Below are 20,085 nucleotides of genomic sequence, written 5' to 3'. Positions count from 1 at the left end.
ACACGCATGCAAGCAAGCAAGCACGCACACACACACACACACACACCCTCTCTCACTCTCTGTCTCACACACACACGCATGCATGCAAGCAAACACGCTATCTCACATTCTCTCTCTCATACACACACACTCTCTCTCTCTCTCTCTCTCTCTCTCTCTCTCTCTCTCTCTCTCTCTCTCTCTCTCTCTCTCTCTCTCTGTGGAGTGGGAAAACGGGAGGTTCACTCTGTACTTGGAGTGTGACGCTGGGCTGCTGGACATTCTCTGTGCCACTGGAGACAGAGAGCAGAGAAAAGTCCATGGTGACGCGCTTGGAGCGCGCGCTGAGCAAGCCCTCCTCGGGCCCCGAGAACAAGCGCTGCAGAGTGGCAGAGTGTCTCCGAGCGCCCTTCTCCTTCTGCCACCACGACGGGGGGGGGGCGGGGTGTGAGGGAAAGTCAACGGTACAAGCACATGTTAACACCGAGGAGTGTGTGTGTGTGTGTGTGTGCTTGAGTGGGTGTTTGTGTGCTGGTGAATGTCTAACACTATGAGTGACACCGTCAACCGACACTGTCAGCGACTCCAAACGTCTCGGAGGTAAACAACGTCTCTGTCAAGGGCTGTGTGGACAACAGCACCCCAGGTGACAGGTCCCCTGTGGTGATGTGACTGCTGGGCAGGACTGGCTAAGGGTTGCTCCTTACCTTGTCCAGGTAGCTGCTCTTGTCTGCGCTCTTTTCCGGGAGGCTGCTGCCAGAGTCCGTGCTGATCAGAGAGCCTCTGGAGTCGGCGTGGCGCACCAAGCTGATGTTGGGGGTGGAGGAGGCGTGGGGGGTGGCTGGGGGACGCACACACACACACACACACAGCAAACACACACACACACAGCACACACAGCAAACACACACACACACAGCACACACACACACACACAGCAAACACACACACACAGCACACACACACACACACACACAGCACACACACACAGCACACACACACACAGCACACACACACACAGCACACACACACACACACACACACACACACACACACACACAACACACACACACACACACACACACAGCACACACACAGAAAACACACACACACAGTTAGCATACAGATAATTTCCCTCTTATCACATCTCACCGTAGAACTGCCCCCGTGTCTGTTCCCCATCAGACCAACGCATCTCACCAGTCCCAGAGATGACTCCGAACACGTCCTTGTGCAGGCTGTTGTCCAGGATGGTGCTGGACCTGGGCGGGGTCATCAGAGCGTTGGCCAGGAGTGGGTCGTCCCGGCCGTTCTGAACCAACAACACAAATCAGGAACACAAAACGTGAACCGCACGTAGCGATGCAGGTTCTGCTGCGAGCCACTAGATGGCAGCCTTACGTTGTTGGAGTGGTTGACGGGGAAGGGGGAGACCTCCTTGACGTTGAGCCTGTGGACGTTCTCCTGCAGCAGGCCAAAAAGAGGCAGGTAGAGGGTGGCCAACCGGGCCTGCTGGCTCTGGAACACACACAGACCACTCGGATTAACAGCCACCATCCAATCAAACGTGCCCAAATAGAGTTACATTTACATTTGGTCATTTAGCAGACGCTCTTATCCAGAGCGACTTACAGTAAGTACAGGGACATTCTCCCCGAGGCAAGTAGGGTGAAGTGCCTTGCCCAAGGACACAACGTCATTTTTCACGGCCGGGAATCGAACCAGCAACCTTCGGATTACTAGCCCGATTCCCTAACCGCTCAGCCACCTGACCCCCAGAGTTCATACTGAACGGGGAGGAGCGGAGGTGCATCTCTTCCTTAGTTGACCTTCAGTGACCTATGACACCTCCCCTCTCTTATTCTCTTTTATTTGACGACACGTGACACTGTACCTGCTGCTTGACCTGCTAAAGACCAGACATAGGAATTCCCTTTGTTTTTGTTTTACACTTGTTTATTTATTCATGTGTCTTGAATAATGTACCCTAACTGTGCAATGTAACACTGTACATTGTCCCCTGCTGTATAGCCTCTTGCAAGGCTTCATGTGTGGCTTTCGCTTTGTGCGTACTGGTATTGTGCAAAGGCATCATGTTATTAAAACCTGAATAAGGAGGGATAAGGGAGGAAGGCCTTCAGGGGTACCTTGGAGGTGTAGCGGTCGTCGAAGGTGTGCTTGATCATCAGGTTCTTCAGAACCTGGATGGCTATCTGACGGATCTCCCGGAACTCCTGGAGGGCTCCGCCCACCTCCCGCAACAGGAGGCCGACCAGGAAGTGGTTCTTACAGAAGTCGTCCGTCAGCGAGTAGTCCAGCTGGAGGTCTGGAGGGAGCGAGAGGGGGAGGGGCATTAGGACCGCTACGGAGAAGAGAGGGAGGTGGAGGTCCCACAACCTCAACAAACCGTTCTGACATAAACAACCACACAAAAGCACTGAGGCTAGAAGCCGATGCCTTGACCTTAAATAGCCGTTTCCCATCCCAATGCAGTTCAACTCTGCCTGAACCCTGACAGAGATGGCCATCGTCGCGACAGCAACACAAGCTGTGCTCGCACACCGCTGCAGCTGAGCTGCATCTTCTCAACCACACAGAGCACGTCCCACAAACCACAGCAGAACATTCCCCGCCGAAGAACTGTGCTCCGTAATCTTGTTTCCTTTAACTGGTAGCTTGTTCCCATTAACAAATAAGAACATTTAATCTATTTTCAGTTCACTGCTCTCTTTGTAAGTGCTTCTTTCCCATCTAATAAGGCATTTTGATTATACTTCACTAGAATGACCAAAAAGCATTTTAAGAGGGCTAACATTCAACATCAAACCGCCACCAGTATAAATAAACATCTAATTTAAACTGGTATGCTGCCAACACCAGAGTAGATATCCGGGTTTCTGAGTAAAACACGTAATGTTATGCAAATAAATAAAATATTCATTTAGTAGACGCTTATCCAAAGTGAGCGGATTTGAATCGGGAACCTCTTGACCACAGTCAAATGCTCTACCACTAAGCTATGCCCATCCCACATCATGTTGATTTATTTTCTTTTCTTAAATTAAGAATCAATTAAGAGAAGTAATCTATACAGAGAGGAGGAGAGGGTGAAGTGACCACTCATCAGAAGACCACAGGATAGTTCCTTACAGCCGTACGAGACAGTCGTTAGAAGTTAGACAGGGACCAGGCAGTGAATGATTCTGTTAGCAAGCAGGGTGGTTCACATGAGTTCAGATTACTGCAAAGAAACTTTGACAGCTCCACATTGCATAACGTACAGGGTCAACTTAAATGACAAGTGAGACGCACATGGTGTTCGGAAATGGTGGCGATCGAATTTAGTCTCTACGAACCGCAACTGACACACATGCAAGTTGAGAAATGTCTGAGAGCTGACGTTACGTGAGGAAAATTGCCACGAGAGACATAAATCTGTTGCTAGTAATATGTTTAATCAAACCATGGAGAATTATAAAAATGTCAAAATCCACACACACACACACACACACACAAAACCCAATCCTGTCCACACAGACGGATATAAATCATAAACACACAGAATCTCCCGGTTTTTGAAATGGATTGAAGGGGAGAAATCATTCCACATTGAGGGAATATGCAATGATGCTGTTGACTGAATGATTCAGATCAAGTTTCCCAGGGGATTATTGGGCCTGGTCAGTATGGCCATCATTGAGGGATGGTTTTCAGACAGGAAGAGCAGGCAGCACACCTTGCACCTACCTACTGGAGTATCATATGACTCCATGCTGGGGGAAAGTAAAGCTAATTGACAAAAGAGAAGGAACAGAGTGGAAACACACAATGTGAGCTCTCTTATCCAACACACCACAACTGGAACACAGAAAACACAGGCCGCACTTCACATCCAGGTGCTTGTAATAAGAGTCAGGTGGCTGAGCGGTTAGGGAATCAGGCTAGTAATCCGAAGGTTGCCGGTTCGATTCCCCGCCGTGCGAAATGACGTCGTGTCCTTGTGCAAGGCACTTCACTCTACTTGCCTGGGGGTGAATGTCCCTGTACTTTCTGTAAGTCGCTCTGGGCAAGAGTGGCTAAATGACTACAATGTAAATGTAAGAGTCAGCTGACAGGTGATAAGGGTGGTAAGTTAGTAAGTTATTATACATTAACATTATTAATGTTAGTAAGCCTCTTATAAGGGCCTTATTAACTAACACTTCTCAACTTATGATAACCCTAACCCAAACCCTATTATCAACACTTATATAGTCTTATTAACACATTGTTAAGAACCATCTTATAAGGGCCTTATTACCAATTAACTAACGCTTATTACAAACACGTGGACCAAAAGTGTTGCCAACACATTATAAGTACACAGTCAACTCTACAGTCTGTCTGCTGTCACATGTTTAAAAGATACCACAACTGACTTATTAAACATTTGATGTCTTATGTATCTGTCCTCTGATTCAGAGCATTCAATACAATACCGTTGTGTTTCATTTGACCCCACACTGACCAACTGATATGTGTCTAACATTAGCGGTTCAGCCCATGTGAGTAAAAAGCAGACGAGTGTTTACCTTGAAACCTCTGTATTCTCCCCTTCCCAAAGGGCATGGGCAGGTTCAGAGCAATGTAGTGCTCGTGGTTGCAGACGACACGCAGGAACTCAAACTTGAACTCGAACAGAGTCTACGGAGGAAACAAAATAATGTTAGCAGCCGACCTCTCCGAACCTCTCTGGGCTCCTCTGGGGTGATGTATCTGACCAGCGTGCAGGGCTCCTTCATGACTACCTTAGAGTCTCCGGGAACAAAGCAGTTGGTATAGTTGTTGATCTGCTTGAAGACGAAGCCTCGGTCCATCAAGGTGAAGCAGCGCTGGAGGATAGAAAGATCTAGAATGTTTGGTCCGTAACACATTATGTGTGTGTGTGTATATAGGTCTGTATGTTTGTGCGCATGTTTATGAGTTCCTGGGAACTTCAAAACCCAAGTAGGTGCAGGGCTAAAGCTTTAATAGAGCTTCGCTAAAGTATCCTTGAATTGGTAACACAAAATGGCCTGGGCAAAACCTTACAATAAGGTTAGATTGACTATAATTACATGGTAGTACCTTTTGTAACAACATTGTAGTTACATAATAACTGCTATTCCTTGAAGTTTATTGATCCATAATGAAGTTCTACATCATTACGGTTTACAGGTACAAGTTATTATATTGGGCTTTCCAGGGATAGGTGGATTACATTTACATTTAGTCATTTAGCAGACGTTCTTATCCAGAGCGACTTACAGTAAGTACAGGGACATTCCCCCCCGAGGCAAGTAGGGTGAAGTGCCTTGCCCAAAGACACAACGTCATCTGGCACGGCCGGGAATCGAACTGGCGACCTTCTGATTACAAGCCCGCTTCCCTAACCGCTCAGCCACCTGACTCATTAACAATGACGTTGTTTTGGTAACACAACCTTCAACTGCCCCTTTCCTTACACCGCTCCGCCATACTGTGCCTTATTACACCTTTTTACATCCTATACCACTTAATTATGTAGCAATTCTAATGTAACTACAATATTGCCATTACAGGTATTGTGATGTAGTTACATTGACCTTAATGTAAAGGGTTGTCATGGACTGTAATACTCTGGTGTTGAGGTATGTTAGACGTTGCACCTTGACGAACGCGGCCAGGCTGTGGTTGGCGTTCCTGGCTGCGTCCAGGTTGTCCTTGTACTTCTGGGTGATGTGGGGCATCATCATGTTGACCAGGGTCTCCACCGTGTGGTGGAACGACGCAGAGAAGCGCTGGTTCCTCGACAGCTGGGGAGGTTGTTAAGAACAGGCTGTTACTGGTCTGTTAAGAACAGGCTGTTACTGGTCTGTTAAGAACAGGCTGTTACTGGTCTGTTAAGAACAGGCTGTTACTGGTCTGTTAAGAACAGGCTGTTACTGGTTTGTTAAGAACAGGCTGTTACTGGTCTGTTAAGAACAGGCTGTTACTGGTCTGTTAAGAACAGGCTGTTACTGGTTTGTTAAGAACAGGCTGTTACTGGTCTGTTAAGAACAGGCTGTTACTGGTCTGTTAAGAACAGGCTGTTACTGGTCTGTTAAGAACAGGCTGTTACTGGTTTGTTAAGAACAGGCTGTTACTGGTCTGCAGGCAGGCACAGCTCTCACACAGCACAGGAACAACGCAGCAACAACACAAACCCACACACAACAACCTGTTACACAGCTTAACAGAACACAGAACAGCACAGGATGCATGATGGTAGCTGTTTCCAGTCTTCCGGACCAGACTGGCCAGAGCTAGGGCTGGGGCTGGTGCTGGGACCAGGCTGCGGTTAGGGCCAGGGCTGGGGCTGGGGCTGGGACCAGGCTGCGGTTAGGGCTGGGGCTGGGGCCAGGCTGCGGTTAGGGCCAGGGCTGGGGCTGGGACCAGGCTGCGGTTAGGGCTGGGGCTGGGGCCAGGCTGCGGTTAGGGCCAGGGCTGGGGCTGGGACCAGGCTGCGGTTAGGGCCAGGGCTGGGGCTGGGACCAGGCTGCAGTTAGGGCTGGGGCTGGGGCTGGGGCTGCGGTTAGGGCTAGGGCTGGGGCTGGGGCTGGGACCAGGCTGCGGTTAGGGCTGGGGCTGGGACCAGGCTGCGGTTAGGGCTGGGGCTGGGGTTAGGGCTGGGGCTGGGACCAGGCTGCGGTTAGGGCTGGGGCTGGGGTTAGGGCTGGGGCTGGGGTTAGGGCTAGGGCTGGGGCTGGGGCTGCGGTTAGGGCTAGGGCTAGCTGGAAGATATACATGTGGACAGCTCCTGGTAGGAGCAGCCTCCACTCTGTATGGAGTGATTGGTGTATTGAGTCTCTGGCTGTGGCATGAAAGCAAACTAGACAGCTGAAGATGACACTGCAGCTATGCAAAAGAGACACAGATGGTTTCAACTCTTTTTGAGTTTGATTTATGAGGCGTTGTGACGCACTTACCCTCACTTTTCCACTCTCTATCAAGTACTGGGCCATGGACTTCACTAAGGCTTCGAAGAAATACCACGAGTACTGCAATTCAGGAACAAGAAATAAGTCAATTTAGAAAGGTAGTTTTGTGAGAACACATACTGAATTGGTTAAATAAGGACAGGTTACCTTGAGCAGCTTGTTGCTAGTCAGGAAGTCAGTTGAAGGCTTGAGAATAGCAGTCATGGCTTTAGCCAGCTCCTCATGTATTGTTCTGGTGGTGGTGGCTGTGAAGGGCTCGGTCTTAAACACATACTGGGCAAGGGGAGAAACAACAGTCACATCAGTTACATACTATTTGTATACACACATACACACGCATCAGGCAGTTTGGACGGGCAGTTTGACGAGATGAAAAAGGGTTTGCATACTTTCACATAGGACCTCAGGTAGTGTTCCAAGCCTTCTTCGTGGCACTGGGCCACGATGTGGATCATGACTCTGGAGGAGCGCAGACCACAACAGCAGGTATGAGACTGATGACGAGCTTAAAGGAGATGTTTGACTTCACACTGTTCACTTCCAATCCTTGATCTTCTGTTGTCCTTTCTACTTGCACTACTTGTATTGATTAAAGCTTCGAACCCAGGGCCCGGGTTCGATTCCAGCCTGGGCCCTTTTCTGCATGTCATCCCCTCTCTCCCAACATTCAAGTCTCTCTCATACTGTCACTAGATTGCCTAAAGCAGAAATGCCACCCCCCATAATATACAATGATATCATATTTTATAATAGAAAAAAAAGATTAAAGTAAAAACTACTACTAAAGGAATGCAGTGTAAAATCCGATGTACAGAGACGCTGGCCACATGCCTGGTGACGTTGACCGCCACCTCCTCGTGCGTGGCGCAGGTCAGCACCCGGAACAGCTGGTTTAAAGTGGTGGGCAGGAACTTGACCATCACATGGCTCTCCATGGCATGGAGACTCTGAGGACAACAAGGGTAAAGAGGAGGTATTATTGTGGATGGGTGGGCTCGCATGTGTTGGCCTGCAAGTGTGGGTCTACTAGACTGAGGCCCATGGTCGCCATGTGTTCTGGGAGAGGTGTAGCCCACATCCTCTCTTCTCAGAGCCTCAGATGGGGTGTCAACTGCAGCGTGCGTAGAGGTCACCACCAAACGTGCATTTCGGGGACTGTAAGGAAACCGAAGCGAGAATAACAGGACGCGCCTGACATGCCTTAACATGCGTTAATCACCCACACCTCTCATTGCCGAGTTCCTGGACTGAGAGCGGAGTGAGGTTGCATCACCACAAGCTGTATGGACCCGTCGCCAGCCCCCAAGGCCAGCCAAGTGATTTGGCAAGCTGCCAGAGGAACGCGCTGCTCTACGCTGACCTCGAGTGACCTCTAATGTCATTGTTTACGTGGACTAGTGTGTTTACATGAACACCCCAGAGATGCATCTATCTGCGTGTCAGTGTGTCCACGGGGGGAACAATGGAGTCATAGCCTGGAGATCAGCTTTGTCCCATCCAGGCCTGAGCAAACAATCACTGGCGCCTAGACATCCTGAGGAAATCAGACCAGACAAGGTGAGAGCCGAGCGATGAGCGACAGGTGGCTCCAGAGAGGGAGACACCAACAGAGAGGGACCTGCCGGGGTTCTGCCGGGATTCTGACGGATGTCACGCACTGGGCCCAGGGAAACAGAAAGAGTTGTCATCTCTCTTCTACCTTCAGGAACTTGACGAGCTCTCCTCCTGAAGACGGGTCTGCGGGCTCGCTGTTCTGACAGTGGTGGAAGAAGTTGTGTAAATGTTGATCCTGGGGGGGGGGTGGGGAAACGAGAGAGAGGCCAGGTCAGATTCTCAGGTACTCAGATGAAAGAGACAAATGAAACATTCTAAACAGTCAGAATGTCAAGTCAAAAAGCAATTTTACAAACGTAGGAATAATTATAATATAATGCTTTTGTGTGTGTGTGATGGTGACATACCTGAGTGTAGACCGTGGAGACCAGGTGAGCAGAGACCTTGAACAAAGGCTTGCCTCCGTCCACCCACTTCACCTCAGGACCGTTGTGCTGCTACATCAGAAGACAGTCGCCAGTATTAGCATCTCATATGTATGTATCTCATATACAGTATGTTTGTATTGTGGTGGAGCAATCAACCAGCAACCAATCAGGGCCCTCGCTTCCTCCTCTGTGTCTATGACATGGCAGAAGTGCCTTTCAGAAAAGTGTTCATTCAAGCTCGACATATTGTCATTAGTCATTCTCACATTTTTGAATCCAGTTAACTTCACAACAATCCAGACGTCTGGTGTGTGCTTTCACGTCTGCCTCGTCTGGTTAGGGTCGATTACATCAGACGCGGGCTTGAGGCGATCAGACGTGCACGCGGTCGACGCCAAGTCAACCCCAGTTTCCAATGTGCGGACAACACGCAAAAGGTCAACACCGTGAGCTTGTTGCATTTCTTTCCCTCCTCTGTTCCGGATAGGATAACTGGATCAGGAAAGTTCCGAAGCTCTTAAGACATTCTCCCCACTCAAATAACTGGGGTTAGCTTTCCGCCAACGACACGCGCACCAACCACATTGTATTCGACTATCGCGAACTACCTTGCCCCTTTCACAGTTCCCACAGTCATGCCCTCCACAAGTCCCTGTACCCGCACCCTTCGCCGGTTCCCCCGAGTCACGTACCTTGCTGCCTCCTTCCTGACAGCTGAGGTAGCCGGCGGGCAGGCTGGCAGCCACGGGGACGTGACTCTCGTTCATGATCACCCTGCCGTCCCTCAGAAGAGGCAGCCAGGCGTAGCCCACTGGGGACAGGGACAAGAGAGAGAGCTGTCAGCGACCAGCCTGACACCCAACACTGCTCCCAGCCAGGGGGCAGGCAGGCAGGCAGGCAGGCAGCACACACACACACGTCACTCAATATCAGAGATTGTCATGGAAAGAGATAGGGGTGATGTCGGTTCGTCCATCAGGCTGTCTGAGGGCTAGGTGGAAGGGATGGAGGGATGGATGGTCTGTGTGTCGGGGTGTTCATACCCTGGGTCTCCACCACGTCTCTCTTCTTGGTGCTGGCCTTGCTGTTGCTGTCACAGCTCACATGGAAGAAGGTGAAGAGAAGATGGTGCTTGTCGTGGAGCTGGGGGGGCAGCTCGATCTTGAACTGAGGGAAGGGAACACACACACACACACACACGTTTAGCCTCGGGAAGGGAACACACACACACACACGTTTAGCCTCGGGAAGGGAACACACACACACATGTTTATACTTGAGACGGGAAGACACACAAGTTTAGACTCAGAAAGAGAACACACACACACACATTGTGTTCCACAAACACACACACACACACACACACTGTGTTCCACACACACTGCTTCCTCGTCACCTTGCTCTCGGGTCCACTTTGTCTGCGGAACCTCAGCTTACCTCGTCGTAGAACTCGGGGCTTTGCTGGTGATGCAGGACTGCAGCAAAGGCATTCTTGGTGAACAGCGGTCCCCCTGGCCGGCCGTAGATGCACTGTGGAGAGACAGCATGGGGGTGCTGAACGGAGAGAGAGAGCTACGGTCCTGAGCGGAACCCCGTGCAGGAGACACGGAGGCAGGGTTTACCTTGAGAGCGGCAGACTCCTCCTCATCCGAGTCCTTGAACTCGATGCAGACAGCGATGTTTCTAGCCTGAGGGCACACACACACAGAACAAAGAACAAAGCTGACCCACTTAGACCGCACTGGAGGGAAAACAGATCTGCTCGAGTGATGGATGTCGAGTAAAAGTTCTACGGAACGATGGGAGACAAACAAAAGCTAAAGTGCGCTAGCAGCTGGAGAGACGGAGAGAAGTTGGTGCGTGGGCCCGGGTGCGATACCTTGGCGAAAGACTTTTGGCTGTCGTACTTCAAGTGCTTGGGGTAGACGTAGAGGTGATTGTTGTAGATGGTGAAAGGCTGAGAACACTTGGCTATAGACGGCACAAACTCTTCCACTTCAAAGAAGATGTTGGTCTTCTCACTGGTCTCAAACTGCTTCACAGGAATGTAGGATGAGGTAACACAATCTACACAGCACACACACGCGCACGCACGCACACACACACACACACACACACACACACACACACACACACACACACACACACACACACACACACACACACACACACACACACACACACACACACACACACACACACACACACACACACACACACACACACACACACACACACACACACACACACACAGAGGAGGGAAACATAAATAAATAGAGAACAGACAATGAGGTCCACCTGATCCGAAGACAAACGTTTCAAGTCTTTCATGTTCTCTTTGTGGATTGAATCTGGAGGGCTTACTTGTCAAGTCGGGGGCAACGTTGTCAATGGTGACGTCTAAGTTTCCTAGGATTACAGGGAGCTTGGCCATCTTCTCTGGTCTGGGAGACGGAGAGAAAATAAGCAGCAGTTAATGCCATTGTTATCTTCTAGCTAGGGGAGGCTGAGAACAGCTAGCCAGCCAGGAGGAACCTGGTCTATGATCACAGCAGGAGAGGATAACCCAATATTTGTAAAGGTGTGAAAACAGCTACGGCCTTTTGAAGGGTGAACCTGCACGATACTAGCGAGGTACAGTAGAAAGGCTTTCTGTTTCCAAGCAGTCTCCGTCCGAGACATACAAGCCTTACAAAGCACCCACGCGTATGACGTACGTTATCCACACTTTTGTCAAAGGAACACAAAGGAGCGAGGCGATACTAACTTCCTGAAGTCAGCCAGCAGTTTGAACACGTCGTCGTTGGACAGCTTGTTCCCGTCTTGTCGGTACAGGGCGGAGAAACGGGCACTCTTGTCCAGAGTCCCTGATGCATCTTTAAACAGGGGCCTGGAAGAGGACACAAGAGTCACACACACAAACACAAACACACACACACGAGTCACACACACACACCCCTCTCCCATCCACCCATCTGATTCCACCGTTTCCAGGAACGCAGACACCCCTCTCCCATCCACCCATCTGATTCCACCGTTTCCAGGAACGCAGACACCCCTCTCCCATCCACCCATCTGATTCCACCGTTTCCAGGAACGCAGAGCGCCTCTGTCACACTCGATGCTCTTTCCAAAACTCGACACTCAGACTTCCTGGAAAAGGCCCTCGGTCTCTCCAAGAGAGACACCTGCGTTTCGTGACACCTTGGATTCTCTGTTTGTATCTCTTACACGGGCATTGGAAACTCATTACTGATCTAGAGGTGGGAAATCAGCATTGGTAACTGCTACCAGAACTTTCGCTCTCAGCATGTTCAATTTCACACTCCACCGTGAAGTACTGTGGAAATGATCTCTCATGCAACATAAGTCCCGGTCACTTAGTGGATGAACAGTACCTTGCGGCCCAGGCAAAAGGCATCCTGTACTGTCCCAACCGGCTGCATGCCAGCTTGGCGTTCTTCAGGACTTTCTGGGCCACCTGAGAGAGGAGAGGAGAGAGTGAGTGGGGAGAGGGACTACTGAGAGAGGAGAGGAGAGAGTGAGTGGGGAGAGGGATTACTGAGAGAGGAGAGAGGGACTACTGAGAGAGGAGAGAGTGAGTGGGAAGAGGGACTACTGAGAGAGGAGAGAGTGAGTGGGGAGAGGGACTACTGAGAGAGGAGAGGAGAGAGTGAGTGGGGAGAGGGACTACTGAGAGAGGAGAGGAGAGAGTGAGTGGGGAGAGGGACTACTGAGAGAGGAGAGGAGAGAGTGAGTGAGTGGGGAGAGGGACTACTGAGAGAGGAGAGGAGAGAGTGAGTGGGGAGAAGGACTACTGAGAGAGGAGAGGAGAGAGTGAGTGGGGAGAGGGACTACTGAGAGAGGAGAGGAGAGAGTGAGTGGGGAGAGGGACTACTGAGAGAGGAGAGGAGAGAGTGAGTGGGGAGAGGGACAACTGAGAGAGGAGAGGAGAGAGTGAGTGGGGAGAGGGACTACTGAGAGAGGAGAGAGTGAGTGGGGAGAGGGACTACTGAGAGAGGAGAGAGTGAGTGGGGAGAGGGACTACTGAGAGAGGAGAGGAGAGAGTGAGTGGGGAGAGGGACTACTGAGAGAGGAGAGGAGAGAGTGAGTGGGGAGAGGGACTACTAAGAGAGAGGAAAGAGAGAGTGAGTGGGGAGAGGGACTACTGAGAGAGGAGAGAGTGAGTGAGTGGGGAGAGGGACTACTGAGAGAGGAGAGAGTGAGTGAGTGGGGAGAGGGACTACTGAGAGAGGAGAGGAGAGAGTGGGGAGAGGGACTACTGAGAGAGGAGAGATTGAGTGAGTGAGTGGGGAGAGGGACTACTGAGCATCATAGGATTGAGTTTCCCTCTCTCTCTCATGCACACACAAACATTCATGCACACACATACACACTCACTCAAATACACTGCTTTAATGGTCCCTAATGCATTTCACGTTTTCTCCCCGGAATCCCATTACTGCCAACACTATCTCCTTGATGGTGTATAACCAGATTTGTCCGGCCAAAGTCAATGTTTGTGTGGAGTGTTATTGTAGTCAGCTAGCACCTCTAACGGGCACAATCGGATCATTTTATCATGTGGAAAAATCGAAAAGGAATTTCGCTGAGCACAGGGGGATTTGCTGCTCTCCATGGGGGGTGCGTGGGGAGACGTGGGCCGCAGCAGGCTCCATGGGGGGTGCGTGGGGAGACGTGGGCCGCAGTAGGCTCCATGGGGGGTGCGTGGGGAGACGTGGGCCGCAGTAGGCTCCATGGGGGGTGCGTGGGGAGACGTGGGCCGCAGTAGGCTCCATGGGGGGGTGTGGGGAGACGTGGGCCGCAGTAGGCTCCATGGGGGGTGCGTGGGGAGACGTGGGCCGCAGTAGTCTCCATGGGGGGGTGTGGGGAGACGTGGGCCGCAGTAGGCTCCATGGGGGGTGTGGGGAGACGTGGGCCGCAGTAGGCTCCATGGGGGGTGTGGGGAGACGTGGGCCGCAGTAGGCTCCATGAGGGGGTGTGGGGAGACGTGGGCCGCAGTAGGCTCCATGAGGGGGTGTGGGGAGACGTGGGCCGCAGTAGGCTCCATGGGGGGTGTGGGGAGACGTGGGCCGCAGTAGGCTCCATGGGGGGGTGTGGGGAGACGTGGGCCGCAGTAGGCTCCATGGGGGGTGTGGGGAGACGTGGGCCGCAGTAGGCTCCATGAGGGGGTGTGGGGAGACGTGGGCCGCAGTAGGCTCCATGAGGGGGTGTGGGGAGACGTGGGCCGCAGCAGGCTCCATGGGGGGGTGTGGGGAGACGTGGGCCGCAGTAGGCTCCATGGGGGGTGCGTGGGGAGACGTGGGCCGCAGTAGGCTCCATGGGGGGGTGTGGGGAGACGTGGGCCGCAGTAGGCTCCATGGGGGGGTGTGGGGAGACGTGGGCCGCAGCAGGCTCCTACCTTGGTGGAGTCCGAGCTCTTCATGTAAGGCTCGGCACAGTGGGCTATCCCCCCCTGGAGGATCTTCTCGACGCGAGCCACCAGGAAGATGTCTGGGTGGGGGCACGTCACGGAGAACACCCCCTGGAGGACAAACACACACACTCAAACAGAGGTAGGTCTGGATGGAGAAACACTCAAACAGGGGTGTAGGTCTGTATGGAGAAACACTCAAATGGGAAGGTCTGGGTGGAGAAACACTCAAACAGGGGAAGGTCTGGGTGGAGAAACACTCAAACAGGGGAAGGTCTGGGTGGAGAAACACTCAAACAGAGGTGTAGGTCTGGATGGAGAAACATTCAAACAGAGGTGTAGGTCTGGATGGAGAAACACTCAAACAGAGGTGTAGGTTTGGATGGAGAAACACTCAAACAGAGGTGTAGGTCTGGATGGAGAAACACTCAAACAGAGGTGTAGGTCTGGATGGATAAACACTCAAACAGAGGTGTAGGTCTTTTTGGAGAAACACTCAAACAGAGGTGTAGGTCTGTATGGAGAAACACTCAAACAGGGGAAGGTCTGGATGGAGAAACACTCAAACAGAGGTGTAGGTCTGTATGGAGAAACACTCAAACAGGGGTGTAGGTCTGTATGGAGAAACACTCAAACAGGGGTGTAGGTCTGTATGGAGAAACACTCAAACAGGGGTGTAGGTCTGTATGGAGAAACACTCAAACAGGGGTGTAGGTCTGTATGGAGAAACACTCAAACAGGGGAAGGTCTGGATAGAGAAACACTCAAACAGGGGAAGGTCTGGATAGAGAAACACTCAAACAGGGGAAGGTCTGGATAGAGAAACACTCAAACAGAGGTGTAGAAACACACCTGTCTGGGGTACTGCATGGCCCCCTCTGGCAGGCCAGGGGCCACCTTGGCCCCTCCCAATATTGTGTCCCCGCCCCCATTCATGTACGGGGTGCTGGGATTGGCCACCATCTGCCTGACGGACGGGTGGTTGAGGTCGACCAGGAAGTCGGAGGAGATCTTTCGGCTGTTCTGGACGTCGAACAGAGACAGGGTGACGTAGAACGGCTCCACCTGGAGAGGAGACAAGAGACACACCAGGTCAACATGGGGCTGCTGCTCTCTATCAGTCTCCCTCTCCCTCTCTCCCTCTCTCTCTCTCTCTCTCTCTCTCTCTCTCTCTCTCTCTCTCTCTCCCTCTCCCTCTCTCCCCCTCCCTCTCCCTCTCCCTCTCTCTCCCTCCCTCTCCCTCTCCCTCTCCCTCTCCCTCTCCCTCTCCCTCTCTCTCTCTCTCTCTCTCTCCTCTCCCTCTCCCTCTCTCCCTCTCTCTCTCTCTCTCTCTCTCTCTCTCTCTCTCTCTCTCTCTCTGAGAGTGACAGCAGGACACAGCAGCTTCTACAACACTGGGTCTGGCTGCCGTGACAACCATCCTTCCCTGGTTCTGGGCTCTGACAAGCAGAAGGCATGTGTCATTTAACATCACTCTCTCTGTCTCTGTCTATTTATATTTGTCGCTACTCCCTCTCTCCACATCTTCCTCTTTCTCTCTCTGCCTCACTGAGACTCACGTTTGTTGTTGGGCCCTCTTCATTCTCCGCCACACAGCTCTGCAGGTTGAAGGACAGGTCATTGCAGTTCACCAGAATCCTCTTGCCAAACTTCTCCTCAAACTGCTTGATATCCGGCTCTATCCCCGAGAAGTCCAGTTTCTACAGACAGAGCAACAATGGCTGTTTCAGTGGGGGTTTCCAGTCCAAACGTACGGTGTAAGAGCACAGGTCCATCCTCGTACAGACCTGGGTGTCTGGGTCCAGGGTGAACAGCTTCAACCTGGTCTCATTCCTCATCTTAGTCTCGATATCCCGGGCGCTCTGTGGGGAAACAAGCATTTCAGTTCAAACCCCGATCACAGCCATGATAAGAGAGCAGAGCAGCAGCACTGGATAGGGTTAAAGGGCTTTCCTTCTGAACTGGGTTCATTGCTTATTCTTTTCATAATAATATTATAAATAACTTGTATTTATATAGCACCTTTCCTACACCAAAATATGCTTTCCAGACCAAATATAACAGAACATATTAAGAAAAATGTAAATGTTAAATACAGATGTACATGTAGGAATAACTAGACATTCACATGGTTTTCATTTCCGTCTGGTATGCTGGGGTTTCTTATTTACGACCCGATCAGGAAAGAGACGACCCAGTGTCTCAGTCAGGTGATGGCGCCTCAACAGAGAACACCGGGCTGTTAGTCAGACGGCTGCTTGGCCAACAACCTGCGAGCAGCAGTTTCCATGCTGACACATGGCTTATCCATAACTAGTTCCTCAGAGCTACTGTACCATATGGTCCTACAGTGAGATGCTGGAGTGTTTGTGATGACCGCCACAGACCCAGAAGGCTGTTACTGGAGACTGGGGCGTATGAAGTCTGCAACACCACTGAATCATTCGAGGGAAGCTTCGAACGCACATTTTTTTGGCGGTCAGAGTTGTTCTGTATTTCAAGGAGTACTTTAGGCCCATAATTTGTCTGTTTTTATTCATGTATTTTATTTCTATAAATGCGAGCCAAATTTGTATTTATTTTTTTATAAATATTTTGTTTCCTTCTTTCAGTGCCTGGGTGTAGATGACATGAGTTGTTTGTGTGTCACGATCATGGCCATAACAACGCCTCACAGGGAGGTGTGTTTGGAAACACGACGATAGCGATCGTACTGATGAGGTCCATGTGTTTGGCCCCCTCTGCTCCCCCCCCCCCCATGCAGCACTGCCTTCAGGCCAGAGCTACTCAGTGACTACATGAGCTGGACCTCAGAGCTGCGCTCGTCTGGAAGGAGACCCACCTGAAAGCTGTCCATGCTCCCTGACGAGCTGTCAGACTTTCCCAGATCGTCATCTAGTCCAGGAAGAAGAGGCCATTAGAGTCAGAGCATATTCAACAAATTCACATATCACAGAACATCCACAGTCTGTTAACGCCCCCCCCCCCCTCCCCCACCTCAGACAGTCAACAGTGACTCAACTGCCCAGAGGCCGGTGATGAAGCTAGCCCGGGCCTAATCACAGACTCCTCGGACAGCTAGCAGTGTTTCCCACAAGCAGTGTGATTAATGCAATCTGAGGGTTAAGGCAGATTAGGGTGTCTCTCTTTGTGTTTAGGCGCTCAGCCCCACCACTCCAGGAGACAGGAGGAGAGATGAAACACCTGGGTGGTCCTCTGCAACAACACAGCCCAGGCCAGGCCAGGCTAGAACAGTCACAAACTGTCTGGTACAGGCTAGACCAGACCTCACCAGACCAGACCAGATCAGACTAGAAAAGGCCAGGTCGTTGCAGGTTCTTAGGTTTAACTCTTACTGGTAACTCTAAATTCAATCCTAGACCCAGAAACTGTTATTAAGGGTGCAAACATCATGGATTCCGAACACATTTTTGACCTGCTCCCAAGTTCGGGAGACAAAGAAATGTGAGCCAAATACATATTCTCCTCCATGGCACAGTGTGGTCTGCAGAACAGCGCTTATCTACACACTCCCCTCCCCAAGACGCTGTCTGGTATACTCAAGCAAACCCTGGATATTTTCTTTGTATTACTGACAGCACGGGAAGAACATTTTGCCTGAACAAGGGGCTTTGTTGAGAGAAAGGTGAACAGTGTTTTAACAGGATTCACACGGGAATACCATTCCGATCTCTGCCCCTGCTCTTATCCCCTGACTTATCCCGAAACTTAACCCATGAACTTTAAACACCTCCCCCTCCTTCCACACACACACACACGCCCACACACACACGCCCACACACACACACACACGCACGCACGCACGCACGCACGCACACACACACACACGCACACGCACACGCACACGCCCACGCCCACGCCCACGCACACACACACACACACACACACACACACACACACACACACCGTCGTGCAGGTCTCCATTCCTCTTGTCCTGCATGGCGATCTCGAAGCTGCTGTGCAGGATCTTGTTGAGGGTGCTGATCCAGTCGTCCATCTCCCCCTCGCTGTCTGCTGCCAGCAGGTACGAGCTCTTGTCCTGCATCTTCAGCTCAAAGGCAAACCTCCGCACCTTGTTGTTCTGGAGAGGACAGAGGAGAGGGGCGGGGTGAGGAGAGGGGCGAGGAGAAGAGAGGAAAGGTCAGGAAAGGAGAGAGGAGAGGGGAAGAGAGGTGAGAGCAGAGGAAAGGGGAGAAGACAGGCGAGGAGAGGAGAGGAAAGGAGAGGGGGTGTGAAGAGAGGAGAGGGGACGGGAGGAGAGGGGAAGGGAGGAGAGAACAGAGAGACTTAGTTAGAACACCACTGTTGTTTCGTTCTGCCTGTGTTTCCAAGTGGGAGGCACAGCCACATGGGTTGGATGTGAGTGGAAGGGTCAGCGTCGGGAGCAGGACCAAACTGTCAGGATGAAACCAATACCAATAACATGAGGCAGCATGAGGTTCTTGTTATTGAAGAGCGGAGAGCTGTGTGTGTGTGTGTGTGTCAGGCGCGGGTGTGTGTTTGGGGTTGAAAAATAAATGCTTTGCTGTGAATACGGAAGGTCCAAACAGAATGTTCCAGACCACCGTCCAAAGTTAACATCCAAAAATCACCAAGTTGCCAGGAGGTAACAGCGGCTTAGCTGTATGATTCGTTTCATGGCACTTGGAGGAGTGTTACTGAAAACAACCTCTATCCTCACACTCTCGTTTGAAATTGCTCATTTTTGATTTGCCATGACTTGTGATTTCATGAGACCTTCCAGAGAACAGCAGAACATTTCCAAATGCCCGAAGGGAACACAGTAAACCTGGTATGTGAACACCTTCGAAAACAACACCGTCACTGGCCACAGGCCCTGTGTTTATGAAAGCTTCAAAAAGTCTTTTGAAGAGATACAGCCAGAAGTGTGCAGACATATTCCTACTCTCAAGAGCCAGAGACTAAACAGTCAGCAGGAGCGGCTGCAGAGGAGAGAGAGAGAGAGAGAGGTGTAGAGGGAGAGAGGGAGGGAGAGAGAGATAAGAGACAGAGGGAGAAAAGAGAGAGAGAGAGAGGTGTAGAGGGAGAGAGGGAGGGAGAGAGAGATAAGAGACAGAGGGAGAAAAGAGAGAGAGAGAGAGGTGTAGAGGGAGAGAGAGATAAGAGACAGAGGGAGAAAAGAGAGAGAGAGAGAGAGAGAGAGGTGTAGAGGGAGAGAGGGAGGGAGAGAGAGATAAGAGACAGAGGGAGAAAAGAGAGAGAGAGAGAGAGGTGTAGAGGGAGAGAGGGAGGGAGAGATAAGAGACAGAGGGAGAAAAGAGAGAGAGAGAGAGACTGAAAACAGAGAGAGAGAGAGACAGAGAGGAAAAAGAGTTTCCATGTGCGTAACTACGAGTGCAGTCTTGCCAGGAAACGCAGCTTCTAAAGGGGCCGTCTCGAGTGCACGCTACAGCTCTGGGTCCACACTGGGAGACGTGACCCTTGACCCCCCAATCAACCAGGAAGAGTGAAGTCATGATCTCAGCAGAGCTCCCTCAGGTCTTTATGACAGTCAGCCAGCACCACCCACAGACTGAGATGCAGTCAAACTCCACATTAGGGGACTGGGTATGGCTCGGGGATAGAGCATTTGACTCTGGATCAAGACGGGAGTCAGGTGGCTGAGCGGTTAGGGAATCGGGCTAGTAATTAGAAGGTTGCTAGTTCGATTCCCGGCTGTGCCAAAATGATG

At 51.3% G+C, this 20,085-nt stretch overlaps 1 protein-coding gene across 2 annotated transcripts in view; it reads right to left on the bottom strand.

Annotated features, from left to right (window-relative positions):
• Nucleotides 1-20,085, bottom strand: part of zmp:0000001200 (dedicator of cytokinesis protein 9) — a 92,861-nt gene that overhangs the window by 13,673 nt on the left and 59,103 nt on the right. The window contains exons 8-34 of one of the 2 annotated variants that reach the window (XM_062457763.1): nucleotides 18,300-18,474; nucleotides 17,215-17,267; nucleotides 16,160-16,234; nucleotides 15,932-16,072; nucleotides 15,225-15,437; nucleotides 14,361-14,483; nucleotides 12,337-12,419; nucleotides 11,706-11,828; nucleotides 11,303-11,382; nucleotides 10,818-11,005; nucleotides 10,561-10,626; nucleotides 10,376-10,468; nucleotides 9,982-10,105; nucleotides 9,631-9,749; nucleotides 8,918-9,004; nucleotides 8,656-8,745; nucleotides 7,788-7,903; nucleotides 7,346-7,415; nucleotides 7,104-7,229; nucleotides 6,945-7,016; nucleotides 5,646-5,792; nucleotides 4,767-4,850; nucleotides 4,551-4,662; nucleotides 2,127-2,305; nucleotides 1,381-1,497; nucleotides 1,180-1,291; nucleotides 687-820 (exon numbers count right to left, since the gene is read on the bottom strand). In XM_062457763.1, coding sequence (XP_062313747.1) covers nucleotides 687-820; nucleotides 1,180-1,291; nucleotides 1,381-1,497; nucleotides 2,127-2,305; nucleotides 4,551-4,662; nucleotides 4,767-4,850; nucleotides 5,646-5,792; nucleotides 6,945-7,016; nucleotides 7,104-7,229; nucleotides 7,346-7,415; nucleotides 7,788-7,903; nucleotides 8,656-8,745; nucleotides 8,918-9,004; nucleotides 9,631-9,749; nucleotides 9,982-10,105; nucleotides 10,376-10,468; nucleotides 10,561-10,626; nucleotides 10,818-11,005; nucleotides 11,303-11,382; nucleotides 11,706-11,828; nucleotides 12,337-12,419; nucleotides 14,361-14,483; nucleotides 15,225-15,437; nucleotides 15,932-16,072; nucleotides 16,160-16,234; nucleotides 17,215-17,267; nucleotides 18,300-18,474 — 3,102 coding nt within the window. Of the gene's footprint in view, nucleotides 1-686; nucleotides 821-1,179; nucleotides 1,292-1,380; nucleotides 1,498-2,126; nucleotides 2,306-4,550; nucleotides 4,663-4,766; nucleotides 4,851-5,645; nucleotides 5,793-6,944; nucleotides 7,017-7,103; nucleotides 7,230-7,345; nucleotides 7,416-7,787; nucleotides 7,904-8,655; nucleotides 8,746-8,917; nucleotides 9,008-9,630; nucleotides 9,750-9,981; nucleotides 10,106-10,375; nucleotides 10,469-10,560; nucleotides 10,627-10,817; nucleotides 11,006-11,302; nucleotides 11,383-11,705; nucleotides 11,829-12,336; nucleotides 12,420-14,360; nucleotides 14,484-15,224; nucleotides 15,438-15,931; nucleotides 16,073-16,159; nucleotides 16,235-17,214; nucleotides 17,268-18,299; nucleotides 18,475-20,085 lie in introns of both variants that reach the window. The other variant, XM_062457765.1, reaches the window with a different exon arrangement.

Source organism: Osmerus eperlanus, chromosome 3 (genome assembly GCF_963692335.1).
Source record: "Osmerus eperlanus chromosome 3, fOsmEpe2.1, whole genome shotgun sequence".
Taxonomy (NCBI): Eukaryota; Metazoa; Chordata; class Actinopteri; order Osmeriformes; family Osmeridae; genus Osmerus; species Osmerus eperlanus.
Note: the sequence above shows the minus strand (reverse complement) of the source record. Positions and strands in the feature narration are given on the sequence as shown.